General features: G+C 45.5%; 1 protein-coding gene across 1 annotated transcript in view; it reads left to right on the top strand.

The window, feature by feature from the left end:
• The first annotated feature begins 1,152 nt into the window (after positions 1 to 1,152).
• The window catches only part of JAG1 (jagged canonical Notch ligand 1), a 36,042-nt gene continuing 17,503 nt past the window's right edge, over positions 1,153 to 19,691 (top strand). Inside the window, exons 1-4 of the mRNA XM_012572272.5 lie at positions 1,153 to 1,736; positions 2,569 to 2,874; positions 13,552 to 13,603; positions 18,988 to 19,242. Of these exons, the coding sequence (XP_012427726.2) occupies positions 1,665 to 1,736; positions 2,569 to 2,874; positions 13,552 to 13,603; positions 18,988 to 19,242 (685 nt within the window). The 5' untranslated portion in view covers positions 1,153 to 1,664. The remainder of the gene's footprint in view (positions 1,737 to 2,568; positions 2,875 to 13,551; positions 13,604 to 18,987; positions 19,243 to 19,691) is intronic.

The following is a 19,691-nucleotide window of genomic DNA, read 5'->3' as shown; positions in this document are numbered from 1 at the left end:
CCGAACGTCATGTAGGCCAAGTTCCTGTCGCCAGCGCCTCAGGAAAAAGGGAGAGTGATGCAGCAAGTTCCCAGCAGTCACCCAATTTCTAGACCCGCAGCCCAGGGACTTCCCAAACCAGAGACAAAGTTAGGGGTGGGGTTTTTTTGGGTTTTCTTATTTTGTTCAAGGCCCTTTGATGTGTAGCTCTTCCTCTGGGAACCAGTCTGGACTCTTTTTGCTACTGCACAAACTTTTGGGCTTCTCGGCAACGTGTGGCAGGGAGTCCCTTAAGTAAATCACCTGGCCGTGCGGCTCTGGACCTTGCTCCTCAAAGGGTGTGTGGCAGAGCAACCCCAGCAGCCACCTGAAAACCGGGATGAGCCTCTGCAGCGCAGGCACAGGCTCCCCGATGGTCTCGGCACTCTGCCAGCACTGTGCTACCGGGACTGATCAGCTGAGGGATCTTTCCTCCCACTCGGAGCGCGGGAGGCCCTCGGCGGCGCGACCTCGTGTCGAGGCGGGCACGAGTCGCACGGTGGCGACTGCCACCTCCGCTTCCCTCAGGACAGGCGCTGGCCGGGGCCACCTGAGCGTCCCGGGCAGCCGTGCCTCCCTGCCCTCAGGGCGCGCCAGCCGCGGCCGCAGCGCCCCCAGCCCGCCCCGCCTCAGCTACCTAGGGGCGGGAAGGACGGGCGGCTGCCGCCGGCCAGCGGCAAGGGAAAGGTTTCACACAGCAAAAAGTGTCCTCCAAAAGGCCTCGTTCTTCCTTCCACCAGCGCCGAGGAGGCGAGGAGGAACGCGCTGCGGCTCCCGGGCGGGCAGGACCCGCGCGTCCCCTCAGCGAGCGGCGGGGCGGGAAAAGCGCTCAGCCGGGAGCGCCAGGGCCGCTCAGCGCGGCTCCTCCTGCTCCAGGTCGCGCTGGAAGCACCTGCGGAGCGCCGCTTCCCGAGGGACGGACCCTCGGGGCGGCCGGGGCGCGCCACCTTCCTCAGGTGGGGGAGCCGCCGACCCGCAGCTCACTCCATCCCCGCCGCCTCCTCCTCCTCCCGCCGGTACCTGCCTTCCCCTGCCCGTGCCATTCCCCTCCTCTGCTCCCTCCTCCTGCTGTCCCCCTCATGCATATGGATGGACGCATGCGCCTGCTGCCCTGGGCTAGATGAAGCGGAGCGGCGGCGGCGCTCCCAGACGGGCGGGCGGCTGCGGGGCGGTGCGTGTGCTGCATGTGCGTGTGTGTGAGTGAGTGAGTGAGTGTGTGCGTGTGTGTGTGTGTCTCGGGGGGGCGAGGGGCTCCGCCGCAAGAAATAAAAGGACTGGGATAATAATCGCCATAATAAAACAAAAAAAAAAAAAAAAAAAGGAGAGAGAGAAAAGAAAAGGGAAAGAAAAGAGGGGAGGCGAGAGAATAAGGCGGATAAAAGGAGGCCGGGCTCCTTTGCATTGAAGAGCGGGGCGCTATTGAAAGCGCTTGAAAAGCGGCGTTGTCCGGCGCGGGTGCGCCTCGGTATATTAGAGCGGGGCGGCGGCAGCAGCAGCAGCAGCGGTGCCTCCTCCTCCTCCACCAGCTCCTCCGCCTCCTTCTTCTCCTCCTCCTCCTCCCTCCTGGCCCTCCCCGTCGCGTCCCGACCCGGAGCGAGCGGCGGCGGCCCTGCAGGCGGGCGGGCGGGCAGCGCGGCGGCGGCGGCATGCGTGCGCCCCGGCGGGCAGCCGCGGCGGCGTGCTCCATCCTCACCCTGCTCCTGGCGCTGCGGGCCCAGGTACGTACCGGGCACGGCCTCCGGCCCACTTGGCGCTCTTCTGCGGAGCTTGCGGGAGATGGGTTTGGGAGATCCCGGACTGGCGCTTCTGCACGGCTCCTCCGGCCGGAGCGGAGCTGCTGCCCTAACTTCTCTCTGGAGATGGCGAACACGCAGCAAGGCTCAATTCCTGGGAAAGAGAAACGCGATTACTGCAAATCGCTTTTATTTTCCCCGAAAAATCACTTCCCCACAGTTTTGGGGTTTTTTTTAATAATTTTTTTTTTCTTTTAATAATAGCATTGCTGGGGTGATTAATGAGCGGGGTCTGAGTCTCAGCTGGGCAGCTCCAGCCGTCCCCGGCTCAGCTGCACCCCGGGGGAGGCATGGGGCTGGTTGGGTGCCTTTCCAGACAGTGCTTTATGAGCTACATCGTTTTGCTGGGTTTGCTCCTCGCGTATGCACTCCTGGTTTAGTTTAGTTTTATTTCCTAACCATTTGGAAGCCTTCCTCACGCTATTTTTTTCGGAGCTGGCACTTAAGGTTGTTTTTTGGCATTAGTGGCGTTATTTAGTTGGGCTGATTTATGAGCCCTTCCCGTAGATGTCTGATAGGGAAAAGCTTGGAGTGGTTGGCTTTGTTTTATTTTTAATACTATGTATGTGCTTCTTGAAAGCACACTTGAAATTACTTTTTCCTGTCTTCAGAGTTGTTGTAGATTGTGTTTGGGGAAAAAAGTTAGGTAACTGTCTGTCTATTGTTTCTTGTTTCTTATTTCTCTTTTTCTTTATTTCTTTTTTTTTTGTTTGTTTGTTTTGCTTTTTTTCTTCGGTTTTTTTCTTGGGATTAACAGGTGACTTTAGCGTCTGGACAGTTCGAGTTGGAGATCTTATCCATGCAAAATGTGAATGGTGAACTGCAAAATGGAAATTGCTGCGATGGCACCCGAAACCCAGGAGATAAAAAATGCACCAGAGACGAGTGTGACACCTATTTTAAAGTTTGCCTGAAGGAGTATCAATCGCGGGTCACCGCTGGCGGTCCTTGCAGCTTCGGATCCAAATCCACTCCTGTCATCGGAGGAAATACCTTCAATTTAAAGTACAACCGGAATAATGAAAAGAACCGGATCGTTATCCCCTTCAGCTTCGCCTGGCCGGTGAGTTGCTTGAGCTGCTCTGGCTCTGGGTCTCTTGGATGGTGCTTGAGATGTCCTTAGTGAGCTGAACTCCAATTTCTTGTGCCAAGGGAAGAGAGATCAGGATTTGAGAGGGAGCAGGCATCTTGGCAAGAGCATCGGGAATCTGCAGCACAGAAATGAGTAAAATGTAGTGGTGTTTTTGTTTTTGTTCCCTGGGGCTCACAATGCACAGCCTGTTAAATTTGAAAGTCAGATGTGCAGTGAGGGGGATCTAAATGGGTCAGGGAAGCAAACCCAGTATCTCTACACTTTACAGCATGAATAAGTCTCTTGAGACTCAGAAGGTCAGAAGTTCATTTTTTTCTTTTTTTTTTTCTTAACCAGTGAAGTCTTGGGCTTAAGCCAGAAGAGCAGTGGGTTAGGGGCTGTAGAGGGATCCCGTGTGAAAAGTGTGTGTCATAGCTGGCCTCCTTCCCTGGAGCGTGTTTGGGAAGGCTTCCTGCTTCTCCCAAGGGGAAATCTCACTGCGCTGTTTGGTGTGGATGGGGAGCTGCTGTTGCTGTTCTTGGTTAAGTAGTTGCCAGCTTCCCTAGGAAGTTGGCTGTGTTTAGGGGTGCTTATGGACTCCAGAAGCTAAAGACTGAGAAAAGCCTGGCTTTAGCTTTTGGTACACTTCACCCACTCCTCCCCACAGTGCACCTTTTCCTGGCTACCTGCCTCTTGCAGTCCAGAGATTCTGGCTTCCCTCTAGTTGCGTGCAAAACTCAGTGGTTCAAGGAGGTGGGGCTTTTTGCCAGGCATTTTTCCAGCGTGGTCCACTCTAGTAAATCCTGGTCAGCCCTGTAGAGCAGAGAGATGGAGGATGGGTGACCCCTTCCTTCTTCGGTGGTCCTGCTTTATTGTTGGCTGGAAAAAATACTCAGACATCACTGCTGCTTGTTTCTTCTGGGATGCTCAGGAGGGTTGATGCTTTGATGGTCAGCTCTGCAGAGAGCCCTCAGCTCCTTGCAGAGAAAGTGAGGACCATATTTCCAAACCGACCATCACTGAGGCCAAACCCACAGAGGCAGGCTCCAGGATCTATGGACATGGACGAGTGCTGTGGCCTCAGATGGCAGGAGGTGCACGGTTTTTGTGCCAGCAATGCCGCATGCAGGCGAGCAAAACCTGGGGGTGACTGCTCTGGGGGGCTCCTGTCTGGCTTTTGAGGGTCTCTTTGGGATGCTGTGGTACGAACGCTGAATGCTCCCAAATTTCTGCTCCTAAAACTTGTATTTTGAGATCACCTAGGAAACAAAACTGTTTCCCCCCTGCCACACACACCCCTTCTCCAAAAGGCGCTGAGCAGACAATTTCCTACCAACTGCCCTGGGGTATGTTGATGCTCAGCAGTTTTGTAAATCCAGTCATCCTAACCTAGATGCCTAAGGTCATTTTTGGGAGGGGAGGGCCCTGAATGTGCATGCAGGGGAGGGGTGAATCTCATTTCCTATCCTCTGCCACTGTCGCTGCTGGCAAGGTGGAAGCACCCTCCAGAGCTTGGCCCGTCATAGTCAGATAAGGACTGGTTGCTGGGAGAACCTGGACTTCTTCTGGGGGAGGAAAGCCCGCCCCAAAAGCATTCCTTCTCCAGTTGTGGTGTAGACACCCACTTTGTGGTCCTGCCGCCAAGTGCTGCAGGCAGCCGTGTGTTCTTGAGGCGTCCTGTGCTGCCTCCTACCTGCCTCCTCTGTCAGTCGGGACTTGTGGAATATCGAGGGCTAAAGAGGCACAAGGCAGAAATTAAGTCTCTGTTTTTAAGGAGATAATATTGCAAAGTACAATAGCAGAGTTAACAAAAGTATTCTCTGTTGAAAGTACAAGTCTGTCCTTTATTTCTTTCTCTTTTCTTTCTCTTTTTTTCCCCCAACATGAAATGAGATAAAATTGTTATCAAATATGCCATCAAAGGGATAAAGGGCTTTGTAAAAATCTGAGGTATTTGAAGCTCTGCCAATGGCTGTAACGCTTGTGTTGCAGATTTTGACTTTTGTCAGAGAAGTCAGGTACATCAAGGATTTTTTTTAAACTAGCTCCCAGTAATCTGACTGCCTTGAATCTATAGGTATGCATATAAAATAGTGTGAAAATGAAACATGTTCCTTCTAGCAGCCTGTCTCTTCAAAGGGTTGGTAAGGGAAATCTGTGTGTAGAGGGTGGGTTTAGGGGGTGGGGACCCTGACAGAAGTCTCTTAAGCTTGCCTGCATCTTAGTAAAAAGAAATGCTTCTATTGTCCCACTGAATCTCATTCAGCACTGGAATCCTGGAGCAGCAGCAGCAAAACTCTAGCACAACCTTTGAAATGGGTAAAACTCAACAACTTCAGATGCTTTGTTCATAAGCTTGGAATTTTGGAATAAGCTCTTGCATTTTCCCAGGCAGAAATGCACTTTTTGAGACTCTGATGATAGTCCATGTGCAATTATCAAGCCTGCTTCCCAGCTTTAGCTTCCACAGGACACAGCTTTTATGCTAGCTATTGTGACTTCCAAATGGCATTTGAACAAAAGAATATCTAATGTGGCAAAGCTCTTATTTGTACTAAAATTGTGTACACAAATCATTTCAGGCATTTTCAAAGCTCTACGGATAAAGTAGTAAACTTAATTTAGTCAGCTCTAATCTGATGCTGAAATTTCAGAACTTAAAAACTCTTTAGGTGGCTGAATACTGTTGACTTCAGTAAAGAGCTTGAGATTAGCATTGCATTTACTCATGTGGCTGATCATGAGCGGTATCTTTGACTACATTCAGCTGAAAATTATAGTAGAGGTAATAAGAGCTAGACCAAAATGTTAATAATATTGCATTTGAAAATTCATGCCCTTCTCTGGATTGTGTTCTACTCTCCGAGGGAGGCTTTTCTTAGATGTTCCAGCTTGAGTCAGTAGTAACATTCAGAAGTCTTGTTGCCTTGACTACTTAAAAAATTAAAAAGAAAAAGCCTCTTCCCATGTCAATCTGCCCCCTTATGCCATTTGTGAAAAATAGTTGCATTGCATTAGAGGCATTTATTCATCATGCAGGAGAGGAAGGGGAGAGAATGGGGTGCTTTAAAAGTATTGTTAGAGGAAGCTTGCAGTTGTAATGTAGATTTGAAGTGTCAGAGTCTTATTAATAACTTACGGGGTTTGCTCTTGTCAGTTTTGATACGTTCCCCTGTGAGTAATGGGTGTGGAGATGGTGGGCCATAAATTAATTTAAGTGATGGGAGGTTTGAGTAAGTTGCTAGGAAACAGGGCACCAGCCTAGCATAAAGGAACTGGAGTGGATCAGAAAGCTGTCCCTGCAGTAGCTGGTAGTTCTTCAGTGCATTGAAACAATAGTGATGATGATTAAAAAAGTGAAATGCACCTAGGCTTGCTTGTTACATTCATTTCGAGACTTCATTGACTTTCTTGACAGGCAAGCTTGGCTTTATGAAGCCATATAAAAAAGTATGGAACAAAAGCACTTCCATGTTCCAGTTGTCAAAGTGTTCTGTCTGAACAAGTTTGCTTCCAAGGCAGACACATGCTCTTCTCTCACATGAATCAAACCTCTGGCCTTTCTTAAAGAACCCCAAGTGTGATGTGTGCTGCACCTTGAGGGAGCTGAGCATCAATTGACTAAGCAAAACTTAACACTACACTTCACTTTTATGTAAAGAAAGATCTTATGGGGGTTTGGCGAGACTGAGTGAGACGGTCAAACTTTGCAATTCCTTTGGTATGCATAGCTCCAATTTCAAACACCTTGTTTATTCCAAAATTATGCTCCTTGTAATTATTTAATATTGGGGCCAATTGCACCAATGCACCAGGAAACTACTGAGGTGGAAAAAAACCCTCCAGCATCTCAGTGAGTTTAGCATAAAATACAATTAAAAAGAGTTTTGAACATCTTATTTCAACATTAAAATAAAAATAGTCAACCTAAAAAAAATTAAATAGTCATCCTGGCACCTTTTTCATGATAAATCTTAGTGGTCCCGATTCCTGAAGACGTAAAATATGTTTTCTGTGGCTAGGGAGGCATAGTAAAAGAGCTTTAGTATTTTTTAAGCTTTGTGAACTTTTTCCCTCTCTCTTGACACAGGAGGTGTCCAAAATACTAATCTGCAGCTGATATTAAAGTAACAGCCTTTTGAATCTGAGAAAAAATATTACTACATTCATCTCCTTTTTTTTCTTTTAAGCCCAATATATCACAGTCATAAGAGTAAAATTTGGCTTTTTATTTTGTTTCTTCTCTCCCTCCAGTTAACTTCTTGAAAACTTGTAGAAGCAAATGCTAAATTATTTTTCAAGCTTTTCTTGAGCAAGGCATGATAAATCATCTTGGAGCATGGGTAGATCAGAAGAAATTCTTATAATAACAAGATGCATATTAATCAAATCCATACTCTGTCATTTATTGTTGATTAATAATATAAGAATAAATCTTAGCACTCAAAATGTAATGTTTTGCCTAGGATTACTATTCAAAACAGAGCTGGGAGTATTAAGTGACATCTGAAGCATAATTAGCATTACAAGGCTGTTTTTTTCCCAGGACTGGAGAGAAGTGATGCAGCCATTCAGAGGTTATGGACTTCTTACATGTTAAAAGAGTTTTTTTATGTTCGAGCCAGTTCAGAGCTTCATCTTCATGGTAAATCCATTTGATTATATTAACATAATATGTCTAAAAATAAATCCTCATCTTGCCTGCTCCTAGAATTTTTGTTCTTGTTATAATAAAGGCCTGCTCCAGTTTAACTTCAGTGGCAGCTGGATTGGGCTTGACACTGAAGCTTATTCCTAAACTTTCTCAGGCTGCACACATCCAGCACTGTCAGCTTGTTTATGCAGCTGGAAGTCAGCATGGCTGAAAATAAATTGCGTAAAATTGATGCTTTATGCTTAAAGTTGCAGTTCACTCAAGGAAACATCGCTTCCCAGTGGGCTGGAGGCTGGAGTAGAAGTCTGCTGGTTCTGAGGCTGCTGCACTTGGGTCTGAGCTGTTTATTCCAACTTCACTCCTAATGCAGTTGTGATGCCCTACGAAGCAAGCGCCTTAAGCTACAGTTCTTAAAAGTACTTCTCTGTAGATAACACAAATGACTGGATTGGTTTTGAAAACTGAAACTAAGCTTGCCTTTGAATTTCTCTAGATGAACTGAAGTTTTATGTGTTAATTGACTCAGTTCTAATAATTTAACTGGTAACCCCTGTGTCTTAACACAAGGAAAGATGTCAAAACTAGAAGCTGTTGCATTTGTTTCTTGTTAGTATGTGGAGCTCATGGTTCTTGTGGTCACTATTCTACAGCATAAATTACACTCATTATTCTTGTAGTGTTCAGAAGAAACTGCAAAAAGTGGATAGAAGTGGTTGAAGTGGTTTGTAAATAGTCAAACATCCAGAGTCCTTTACCAGCTCAACCCAGTTCTTAGGCACTTAGGTAAATAAGTAGAAAGGCTTCTTGTTCAGGCTTGCTCCATGTGAACCTGACTGTTTTGCTTGGCTGGCTACTAGGTATTCTGTCTATTAACCTTGCCACCCTTTTGTAACTGGTGCATTTAATTATCAGTGGGATGCTTTAAACAGGTAGGGGGACTGATAAGGGCAGGTAATCTGCTTGTTGGGGAAGGTTGAAAGCAACCATTGACATTTTGGCCTATCTTCTGCTCTTTGACAAGTGGGGCTCCGTGAGAAAATAACTCCGTAACTAGATAAGGTGCTGATTAAAATGCTGCTGTTGTATGAAGCACTCTGGTAGTTGAGATCACTTGAAATCATTAGTTTTAAAAAAGGGGGGAAAAATAATCTGCTATACTTTTTTTTTACCTTTTTTTTTTTTTTTTTAAGTAGGGGTGGAGGGAAGACCCCAAGTCTCCCCTCTGAGCCCAGTACATTGTCCCATTAATGCATGCTAGTTTTATGGTTGGAATACATCGTAGTCCGGCCACCCAGACAGAGGCATTGGCTGCTAATATTAACCAAGAACAATAGTGTGGCCATACTGACTGCAGTGAGGATTACAGAACATAATGGGGCCTATCCAAAAATAATGCTAATACAGGACAAGCAACAGGAAGCAGCAGTAGACTCAGCATTGCTCGGCTCCCAGACAAACCATGGACTTACTTCACACAATGGCAACTTCAGCACATTATGTATTCACAGGATACTCATTATTCCAGCAGGCTTGCCAGATCAGAGATCAGCCTGGTTTACTGGATGCTTAAACATATGCATAGTTTGGATAGCGGTACTTTTGTGTCCTTCATCATTTGGCAGGAGGGTGGTTGTGCTGGTGCGGGGAAGGTCTTGACTTCGGCTGCTGCCTTCCCTTGCCAAGGCAGGACAGGGGGCAGGTCTCTCCTGCAGCTGCTGATATGGTTCAGTTTGTTTTCTTGTCTCCTTTCTGTGGCAGTGCAGGGTTTACTGGCACTTAGAGCAACAAAGGAGCTGCTCAGAGTGAAGCCTAAAGGAGCAGCGTGCTGTGTTTTGGTGTGGGCATATTCTGATGAAGCCCTTGGCTGGGCTGCCTGCTCAGGGTTCAGCCGAGCTCTTTGCCGTAGGCTTTGAGGCATGAGAGAGATTGCCACAGCTTGGGCTGTGTTTATATACATGGGCTTGAGGGAGTAACAGCTTTGTAGGGTGTTGTCCTTACGTAGGCTGTCCCAAAGAAGAGCTTCCTGATGATGTTCCATTTTACAAAAGGTTAAGAGGGTTAGGTGGTTTTCCTCCTTTTCTGGAGTATGTTCGCATATGCTCTGGGTGAGGAGCCAGTTGCCTTTAACTCCTTTGAAGGATATTCAGCTGTCAAAGTTGACCAACCATGGCACAATGCGGTGATGCATCTGCGTAGTGTCATTGTGGAGTGACAGGGTACCCAAGTGACAGTGCTGTTCAGAGGAAGTGGGTTTGTGGCTAGCTTTAACCCTGCTCAGAGATGCCCTCCTCCCTGGCCCCTGGGCATGGTGAAACGTGCCTCCATTTCCCTCTTGCATATGTCACAGCTGGACTCCTGTGGCCCTGCTGTGCCGGTGTCCTCGGCATCTGCCCTGGGTGCAGACAGGGTGTGTGTGAGCACCATTCTCAAGCTGGTGTTCACAGCTGTGCAGAGTGTGAGGAGAAGGTGGCTGGGCTTAACCTGCTCTCCTTGTTTGGCAGAGGAGGAGCAGGCACAGCGCTCTGAATGCAGAGCTTCCCACTGCATTTGTCTAGTCATGGTTTCACATGCTCAGCAAAGCTCTTTCGTGCTCTAACCACAGGGGTAGGAGGGAAAGGAGTTAGACGAGTTGCAAGCCCTTTGAAAACAGAGGCAGTGCTTCAGCTGAGGAGCTGGATGTTTTAATCTTGCTCTGGCCCACTGTCTCACAGAATGCCTTTAGAAGCCAGAGTACAAAAGCACCTCCTTTAGGTGGATGTTTGGATGAAGGGAGGGAAGAAGGTAATCAAGCAGAGAGCTTTAAACACCTGTTTACCTGCAGCTGCCAGGATTAATTTAAATGACCAGAAAGGAGGTTGTATTGCCCTTTGAGATCCTTAAAAGGGACAATTTCTGATGGATTTCAGGTCTGCACAGTCTCTTGAGCTGTACTATCAGTGGAACAAGACACAGTGTCTTGTCATTGAGGAAAACAGCTCTTGCACACTGATGCTTTGTTTCTTGGAGTGTGAACTTGACTATTTCCATCCTCTCCTAGCGTAACTCACAGAAGCTCTCCTTAAATTTGGCCATGCTGCCTTTCAGTCCTCTGGGCTGTTCTGCAAAGTTTAGGACTTGCTTATAACTTACTGTTACTTTCAAGCTGCCTTTCCTTTCAAGCCAGAATCCCTGCCTTCTGGTCAAGCTCAGGTTTACAGTGGCTAATTGGGTGTGACTTTGGAGAGTTCACTGCTGCTTTGTTGCCTAGGACATCGCTTTGATGGAATAAGGTGCACAATGTGGAATTCTTGTGTCTGGATATATATATTTATTCAAAGATGGGCAGAGGTCATCTATGGGCATGGGAAAACCTAAACCTCCACACTGTTAGCAGTCATTCCTAAGATATCTGAATCCTTGATCTATAGAGTGGGGATGATACGCACTTCTAAAAAATCTCAACAGTGCAGCTTTGCACAGAACTGCTTTTTTGAGGGGGCTGAGGCAATTAGCTAGAGGTATGTGATAGTTGGATTGTTGAAGAGGGTTTGCTACTGGTGTGAGGCTCTGGGTGTCTGTGTGGCTTTTGTTTAAAACTGTCCCATTCTGAACACAAAGTCTTGGGTTTTTTTGGTCTTTTCCCCATGCTGAGAGGGACAGAGCCAAGGGATCAAATGCCATTCTTTGTTTCACCCCTTTTCAGGACAGAGACTCTTCATTTAATACATTCAGATGAAATGAGAGGGTGCAGTTAGAAACAAGGGAATTGCCAGGGTAGGTCTCTTCCCCCTGCATTTTGTTTCCATCCAGTTCAGCTGAAGCATCTCCTCTCTTTTAACCAAACTCCTGTGTGGTAGTGGAAAGTGGTCACACAAGTATCTAGCAACAGTAGCACTCACAGTTAGGATTCAACCTTTCCTTTCCTTAAGGGCTAGGTGTGTTGGTAAACAGTCCTGAGAACCAGCAGGGAACTGTTGCTATGAGTTTAGACAAAATATCTTCCAAAACAATTATGCAAGGCCGAAAGGAAAACATCCTTAACTTTATTGGAAGTAGTGGTAGTTGTCATAATTCATTCTCTATATCATAATATTTTTTGTCAAGCTTGCAGTAACATGTTCAGCTTGTGCTGCTTAATGTTGGTAATTAAACCACTGAGGAAGCACCCAAGATAGTGCAATCTGCATCTGTAATATGGCTCGGGAGTTCTATTCTCGTTTTGTTTGTTTGTTTTGGTTCTTTCTTTTTTTTTTTTTTTCACCACTGACTTGTGCAAGTACTTCTTAAACCTGTTTTAAGCAGTGTTAGATGAACAAGTTGTGTTTTGGTTTATTTGATTTTTAGAGTTTCTTTCAAGTTGTCGACTTGGTCTAAAATAGAAACAAGTAACACATAACTTTTCATGAAATATTAACCAAAAATCATTCAGGCCAATGGAGCTTCTGCATAGAAGTTTGGGTGCATGTCCTGGCTTGCCCAGCTTTGCTTACTTTTCAAAGCATTTTCCCACAGTTATCACTGAACAGAATGGAATCCTGGTCTGCTTTGAATATGAAACATATTTAGGCTATACAGCAAGCCAGTGTCCATCACAAACTGGGTTTTCATTCAGAGCCTCATGCTGTGTCCAGTCGTGAGAAAGCAGTCTGCTCCAACTCTTCTTCTCTTTTTTTTTCCTCCTTTTTTGTTTCCTCTCCTCTTCAGAACTCTTTGAGTTCTGCCTTACCCCTGTGCACCTTGTAGCAGCTCACTCTCGGAATTGTATTTTGGCCTCTGTTACAGAGAGGCACTGCAGACCACAAATGAGCAGCCTGTGACTGAACACGGACACAATTAAGGAGAAATAAACCTTGCAGTGCACAATTGCTATGGCAAAGCATCAACACTCTTCACAGAATTTTTATTTGTAGTGTTATTGTTCTGCTCTCCAGAAAGATGTTACATTTATTGCTTTATCTGTAGTTATTATATTTTTTACTCTGCAAGTCATATTTTTTGCTTATTTTCCCTCAGCTTTTTTTTTTTTTTCCTTCTGGAGAGGAGGTGTTTTGTTTTGGTTTTTAATCATTGTGTAAGTTTGGATATGGCTGGCTAAATGGCAACTTTGAAAGATACAGCCTGGATAATAATACCTCGGGGTAGAGCTTGAGGAGGAGGAGATGTTTTAATGGGTCTTATTCTCAAGTTAGGATTGAAGATAAAGGTGGCTTAGATGTAATAGCTGGCATCTTTCCAGCCCATGGAGTCACTTCAGTCAGTTTATGCTTATGATTATTATTGCTGGAGTGCTGCAGAACTCATTGGCAGCTTGGAGCATCTGTAAAAGGGGCACGGGTGGATAGCGCGGCTTCCCTTTCCACGCTCTTCCAAGGAGGCTGATCTTAGCCTTTGTTTTACAATGCTTCTCTCTCACCCCACCCCCTTCCCATATCCATCAGTCCTTCCTCCGTTACCTGATACTTGTGGGAGCTGCGATGGCCCTCATGCAGACAAAGCTTTCAAAGGGGGTGCTGAAAAGCAAAGTCCCTGGAGATTGCTCTGTCAAGGCAGGGCACAGTAATCTTAGCAACACTTCTTGCTTTCAGGATGGCTGGGGGAAGGGACATCGAGACTATTTTTCCGTAACTAAAATTCTTTTGAAGCAGTTTTTGAGAGTGGGGGTTTGGTTTGGAGATTTTTGATGCTGCGGTGCTGTCCCAGTGCTTTCTGTCTTCCATGCGCAATTGTCCCACATGCTTTATTTCGGCTGGAGTGCAGTGTCAAAGGCTGTACTTCCTGGTTAAGTACATAAGATGCTTTAATGATGACAAAGATGAGCTATCCAAGGTGAAAGGTCTTCTAAGTCAGACTGGATAAGGTAGCTTACAGAGTTTCAAGAAGATCATGTTTGTCTCAAGCATAATCTTTTACCTATTTCTGTGTTCCTTTGGGGCAGAGACCAGATTTTTTCTTTTTAATTAAAATTGTTGGCAGGTTTTTTTTCTTTCCCTTAGTCATGTGTAGCTTTGAAACTAACTCCTATTTCTCTTTTGCAGAGATCCTACACATTGCTTGTTGAGGCGTGGGATTACAATGATAACTCCACAAGTAAGTATTCCTTCCTCTGGCTTATTTAGTTCTGACATCTCTGTGTCCTGGGCACTGAAAGGCCTCTGGGAGCCTCACCAGCTTGCTGTGAGTTAGAGCACAAGGAGAGGGAAAAACTCTCCCCCAAACAGCTTGGAGCAGTTCCTCCAAGCTCTGCAGCAGCCTGTCTAACTCACATTGCCTGCAGAGGGTCAGTAGCTTGCTCACCTAGGCACCAATGGTGTGATGCCTAAAAAGAGATGGTGTTAATTTCTTCTTTCTCCTCTGGGAGAGTAAAAGCCAAGGGGTTTCTTCAGGTTTCTTTGTTTGGTTTTCTGGTCTTGTTTTGGTCTCTTTAATTAAGACCAATATTCAGAAGCCTAAGTCTTGTTCACCTCTCTATAAAAGAAGAACTTCTCAAAACTGAGTGTACTGCTTTAAAAAAAAAAACAACTTAAAATCTGCATAAGACTTCATATCCATCTAATGGCAGTAGACGAGAAAGAGGAGTTACTACAAGCTCTTCTTTGGGAGTTGGATGTCTGGGGGTTTATATGCAGGGGCTGAAAAAATATTTACCAGGTGCCACCTGGTAGATCTGGCTGAAAATTAAGGGTGGGGATCTTTCTTCTGGAATGTCTCTGGTTGGTTTCAGAACCATTCTGCTCAGCTTTTCCTGGGGCTAGAGGAAGCTGACAGGGTCTCTTGGTACATGAGCTGTTCTGCTTTTTGCCTGCTCTTACTGAAGGAGGTGGGCAAGATCAGCTGTGTTTCAACCTAGGGTTTTAACAGTGTGTGTGTGGTAAAAGCCACAGGAGAGAGTGTGAATCTGAACTCATAAAGCTTTTGTTGACACAACAAGCCTTTTTCTTCAGCAAGGAAGCAGCAGCACTGTGGTCCATCTTATAGAAATCTTACAGCAGCTTCTTGCAGTCTGCTTTGGAATGCCAAGGTGGCAGCCATGAGGAACAAAATGGGCTTCACGCCTCGTGAGAGAAAGGCCTTGGAGAAGTGTGCTCAGTGCTGTGCTTTTGTGTTTTAATTGGTGAAGAGTGCATAGCTTAGGAGCTACTCTGTGCAGATCTGCTCCTTATTTTTTTTTTTAATGTACATGGCATGTCCTATTATTTCTTCATTCCAGAAAAGCAGCTGTTGCTTGAGAGAAACGATGTGGCCTGTCAGGGGTGCCCACAACCAGCCTCATTCAGCACTGCTGCAGTACCTGTGATTTCAGACTCTACCCGAGCACAGTCATGGAGCAGTTGCTGGGGGATTTCTTGGATATAGAGTGTTATATGGAGGAGAAGAAAGTAGATGCTGCAGCAGCAGTGAAATATTAAAAGTGGAAGGTGTCTGAATTGAAAATTAAAGCCTTGTTTATAGTAGGGTCTGGGAGTTGTTTCAGACTGGGTGTCTGCCACTTTTATTATTAGAGCTCATCTTTTTTCATGAAACAACTGCATTTCCAAAGCTACACAATGAACCCTTTCTTTGCTTTCATGTTCTGGAAGTACAATTGTCTTCAGACAAAATTGCCTCATTTCTCAGCAGTGCATTTGACCAAGTGCAGACATGCTCTTGCATATGTTCCTGATCTGCATTCCTGCTCCAGCTTTGCTGTCTCTTATCCATCTGTAGGTCACTTCAGTCGCTGCACTGCACAAAACTTCTCCTTTGTGCTGCACGGCTTGACTTAGTCAGCTTTCCCAGAGCTTCAGAGTAAGGTTTGAAGAACTAGTTAAGAAAATGATTAGAACTAAACAATTGTCATCATATAATGAGAAGAGTGGGGTTTTTTGATGTCCAGGATTTTCCTTTGCCCTAATTGCCACTGAATGGTAAAGACCCCATAGGAGCTCTCAACAATAAAAGTGGGTTTAGTAGGCCTTGTGTGACTTCTCAATAGCTCTGAAAGCATCCTCTGATCAATGCAGTTGTTAGAAGATCCTCAAATGGATGCTTCCTTTCCCCCTCTACATTCCACTCCTCCTACGTTCTCTTTACCACATACTCTCTCTTGTCTCACTTCCAAGAGTGGCTTGCAGTTAAATTCTGGCCCTGTTGAAGTTGATGAGAATTGTGCTTTGTTGAAGCCAAGATTCAAGTCAAATGGTTTTCTTACTCTGGTTCTTGTCTGGTTGCCATCTTGCTACTGTTGCTTCATACATAAAGCTAATGGGCTGACATTGCATCTCAAACTGTGTCAAAGAGCTATTGTAAATTACTGGTATCAGTTGCATGTGAATTCCAGGCAGGCATAAGAGACTTCACAATGTAAACCAAGCCATGGCTGGAAGTTGTCTGAAACAAAGACTTTCAAAAATAACTGTGCTGTCCTTGGCCACCCAAACTGCTCAGAGAAGTCTGGGCTTTTTCTGTTGTTGTTTTTGCTTCTTGATGCTGCATAGTTATAATTTCCAGACATTGGAGCACTGAAATGCAAAGGTGGGCAGGCAAAATTAGCTCATTTCCTTGTGTCTAAAACCTTTGATACAGTTGCCCCTGAATAAAAAGAGGGATTTATAGCTTTGAAGTGTAGCCACAAGAAGTGAATAAAACCAACAGAGTCTCTGAGAGTGAAGTGCAGAGCGGAAGCCTGAGATGTACAGAAAGCCTCTCTCTTCCACTTCATCAATTTCTAATGGGTTAATGCTTCCTCTAACCTTTCTATCAAAGCATGGGGTTCTGAGTCAGATGAAGGCAGTGGAGTTCAGAAGATCCCTTTGTTTCAAGCCTGGCTGACTGCTGCTTTTTATTTACTTAACCATTCTGCTGTGTTGGGATTGCTTCCTATAAAACTGAAACCGTGGCTGTTGTGGGCTAAGAATGGCAGGGTTGTTGCAATGCCTCCCCTGGAGTCTGGGTCAGCACCCTTGTGTAAGTGCACACTGACAGGTGGGAATAGGCAAGGGTGGAGGAGCTCTTTTACAAGAAGGAACATGCCAGCGCTTCATTATGAAAACTGTGGGTGATGGCTAATGGAAAGGGAGCTTAAACCTGTGAGACTACGTTTGAATTCAGGTGGATGGGGGTAGCTTTAAAACGTGTATCCAGTGGAAGACATTTTGTCCATGATCCGGAGGGAAACTGCAGCTGGGTTTCATCTGAGCACCTGCCAAAAAAATGAAGTCCAGTGGACTTAAAAGGGTGTTTCCATTTGAGTTCAGGCTGTGGTTAAGGTCTCCAAAGAGCTGATGGCTGGAGTGAGAGGTCATAGATATACAGCAAGGACAAGCTCCTGATGGGCTGGCAGATAGGAGAAGAATGAAAGAGCAGAAGCAGAAGGAAAGATCACTTTTTCAAGGCAATTCCTTTTCTGGTGCCAAGGACTGAAATAGTTGTCAGTGGTATGTTCCCAAGGGGGAGCAGGAAAAGACTGGAAAAGCAAGAATGAGTGTGGGGGTGGAGGTGGGGGGTTGGTTTGCAAAACTAAATTGAGTGTCATTCTGCTTTTCTTCTGCCACTTACAGGAGAGGATAAAGTTGTTCTACTCAAAAGGAGCAGGATGTCTTTATGCACACTTGGTGTTTGGGGAAGCGCCTTTGCTTTCCAGCTGTGCTGTGGATGGAGTGTAATCTTGGAAAGTGCAGCAGAGCCATCTCCAGCACGCATGAGTGGAACTGTAATTGCCAGACTAGCCCCATTCAAGATGAGCAGATATCCATCTGCTTAAGTACCTCTTAGAATTAGTCAATAATCTTGCTGATGAGATCTAAGAGCCTTACACCTGCACAGCACAGAACGTGATATTGCTCTGGATGTACCAGTATGGAAAGGTCCTTAGGCATCCACATTACCTGTGAATGGGATTTAAACTAATAAAGGCCTGCCTGCATTTGAAAGTCTGACACGTAGTTGTGGAGTTGGGGGCTTAGTGCCAATGAATAATAAAAACTGATTTAAATGGAAAAATATTATAGAACCAGAAATACCAGAAGGTGAATAAGAAGTTGTTGCCCTTAATTTCACACTGTAAATACATAATGAATGCTGTAGTCTCAAGTCACAAATACCCCCAAAAATTGGCAGATGCTCACAACGTCTGAGTATTGACACTCTTGTGTGGTTTGTGCAGCAAGAGCTTTGACTTCATGCCAAACTCCAGATAAGCAGGCAGGACCTAGTGCTGGATCCATAATGGGTATCTGAGGCTTAAGAATCCAGTCGGGAAGTTCTGTTTTGAAAGCTGCAACTCAAAGGTCCTTAGCAATACGTTTAAAAGTGTCTTAGATTAAAAACTGCCCATGTGTGATCTTACGGCTTTAGTAGCGACTTCATTAGTCTTCAGCTCTGTCTTATGTAAAATCCCAGAAGGTTCTTTTCTAGGTGTTGGAAGAACAAGCAGCACATAGGTACATTTTAATTCTTAATGCTCAGAGATGCCAGTACTTCACACGCTGCTAACACATCATTGGCAAACTGCCTTCCTACCTCAAATTCTCCTGCCGCTGGATTATGCTCCCATGCACTCACTGTTGGTTTTGAACTCAGTCTGTGAGGATATTTTGGCTGTTTTACGATAAACTTTCACTCAGCAGTCAAGTGCTGGGTAGCAGCAGGTCATAAGGCAGTGTCAGATCGTTTAAGTCACAAGACCTGGACTACAAAGTGAAATACCACAGATATATACAATGTTCCAAGCAAATGTGAAATATTATTATTTCAAGCCATAATTTAGACAGTTGTATGACTCTGAAAGCCAGAACACTTTTGCTAGAACTAAATATCAAGTGTAAACCTAAACTTTGAAATGCTCTGTAGAGAGGAAGGGGATATATAGCACATATATGCAGTAGTTTGAGTCTTCTTTGAGCTCTGGTCATCTTGACTTCATACTCTCAGCTGCTGTCTGAAGACAGGACTTCCATGGCATTTGTCAGCCAAAATCTGGTGAGATTGCTGATGTTATCTGAATACTGGAGTTGGTAGTTTTCAATTCAGTGTTTGCACACAAGGAAAAGGTTGCAAACCTTCTGCAGTACCTATGTTCAGCCAGTAGACATAGCTTTATTAGGCTATTGTAATATGTTGTTTTTTTAAATGCTGCAGTTGAAAACAGAACTAGTGCCATTAACAGAGGAGCAGGGGAATGTACCAGTCTGTTGGAGCTGAATTTTCTTTAGTCATGAACTGTATGAATTCTTAGTGGGTGCCTTACACTGCAAAAGGGGTAAGCGATTGGCAGTGACTAAACAGTCACTTTTGATTTCAAGCTTGATTCAGTTTGATAATGCTGCATGTGTGTTTCAGTTAATGGTTTGTAGCTCCAGGGCAACCTTATCTGACTGTCTGAAACAGAAAGTTAATAAAACCATCTGGCTGCCTCAGAGAGTCTTGCCTGTGATGTAGGAGTCAATGACGAGACCTAAAGGAAGGTTTAACTCTGACACCTCTTGTGCCTGCAGACCCCGACCGCATTATTGAGAAGGCTTCCCACTCTGGCATGATCAATCCCAGCCGGCAGTGGCAGACGCTCAAACACAACGCCGGAGTTGCCCACTTCGAGTACCAGATCCGCGTGACATGTGCAGAACATTACTATGGCTTTGGCTGCAACAAGTTCTGCCGACCCAGAGATGACTTCTTCACGCACCACACTTGTGACCAGAACGGCAACAAGACCTGCTTGGAAGGCTGGATGGGACCAGAGTGCAACAAAGGTTTGTGACAAATGCTCAACCTGCAGACCAGTGGGACTGGGAGGGATTTGGGGGCAGCCTATCCAGGTTACATTCAGGAGCTAGATTGTGCAGACAGGGCTGAGGACTGATGGGACAGTGACTAGCTCTTTACAGGGAGAGCTGGGGGCAGGGGAAGAGTAGTTTCTGCCTTGCCTTAAAGTCTTGGAGAGAGCACTGGGCACTTAGCAGATGTGTTCTTTCTCTGATTATCCACATCTTTGCCCTTGGGAAGAAAACCCAGCCCACTGACTTCAATGGGATTTCTGCTGCTGACTTCAAAAAGGATTTCCCCTTTGGTGCAGAACTTCAAGACAAGCAGGAAGGAGAGACTTGTTTTAGAGCTGACCTGGCAAGTGTAAAGCTTTGGTGTTTGAAAAGTCCCAGGCTTGTTTGTTCCACCTGAGATCATGTTCAACATGTTTACTAGG

The sequence above is a fragment of the Taeniopygia guttata genome, chromosome 3 (assembly GCF_048771995.1).
Source record: "Taeniopygia guttata chromosome 3, bTaeGut7.mat, whole genome shotgun sequence".
Classification (NCBI taxonomy): domain Eukaryota; kingdom Metazoa; phylum Chordata; class Aves; order Passeriformes; family Estrildidae; genus Taeniopygia; species Taeniopygia guttata.
The sequence above is the reverse complement of the archived record's forward strand: the minus strand, read 5'-3'. Positions and strand labels throughout refer to the sequence as shown.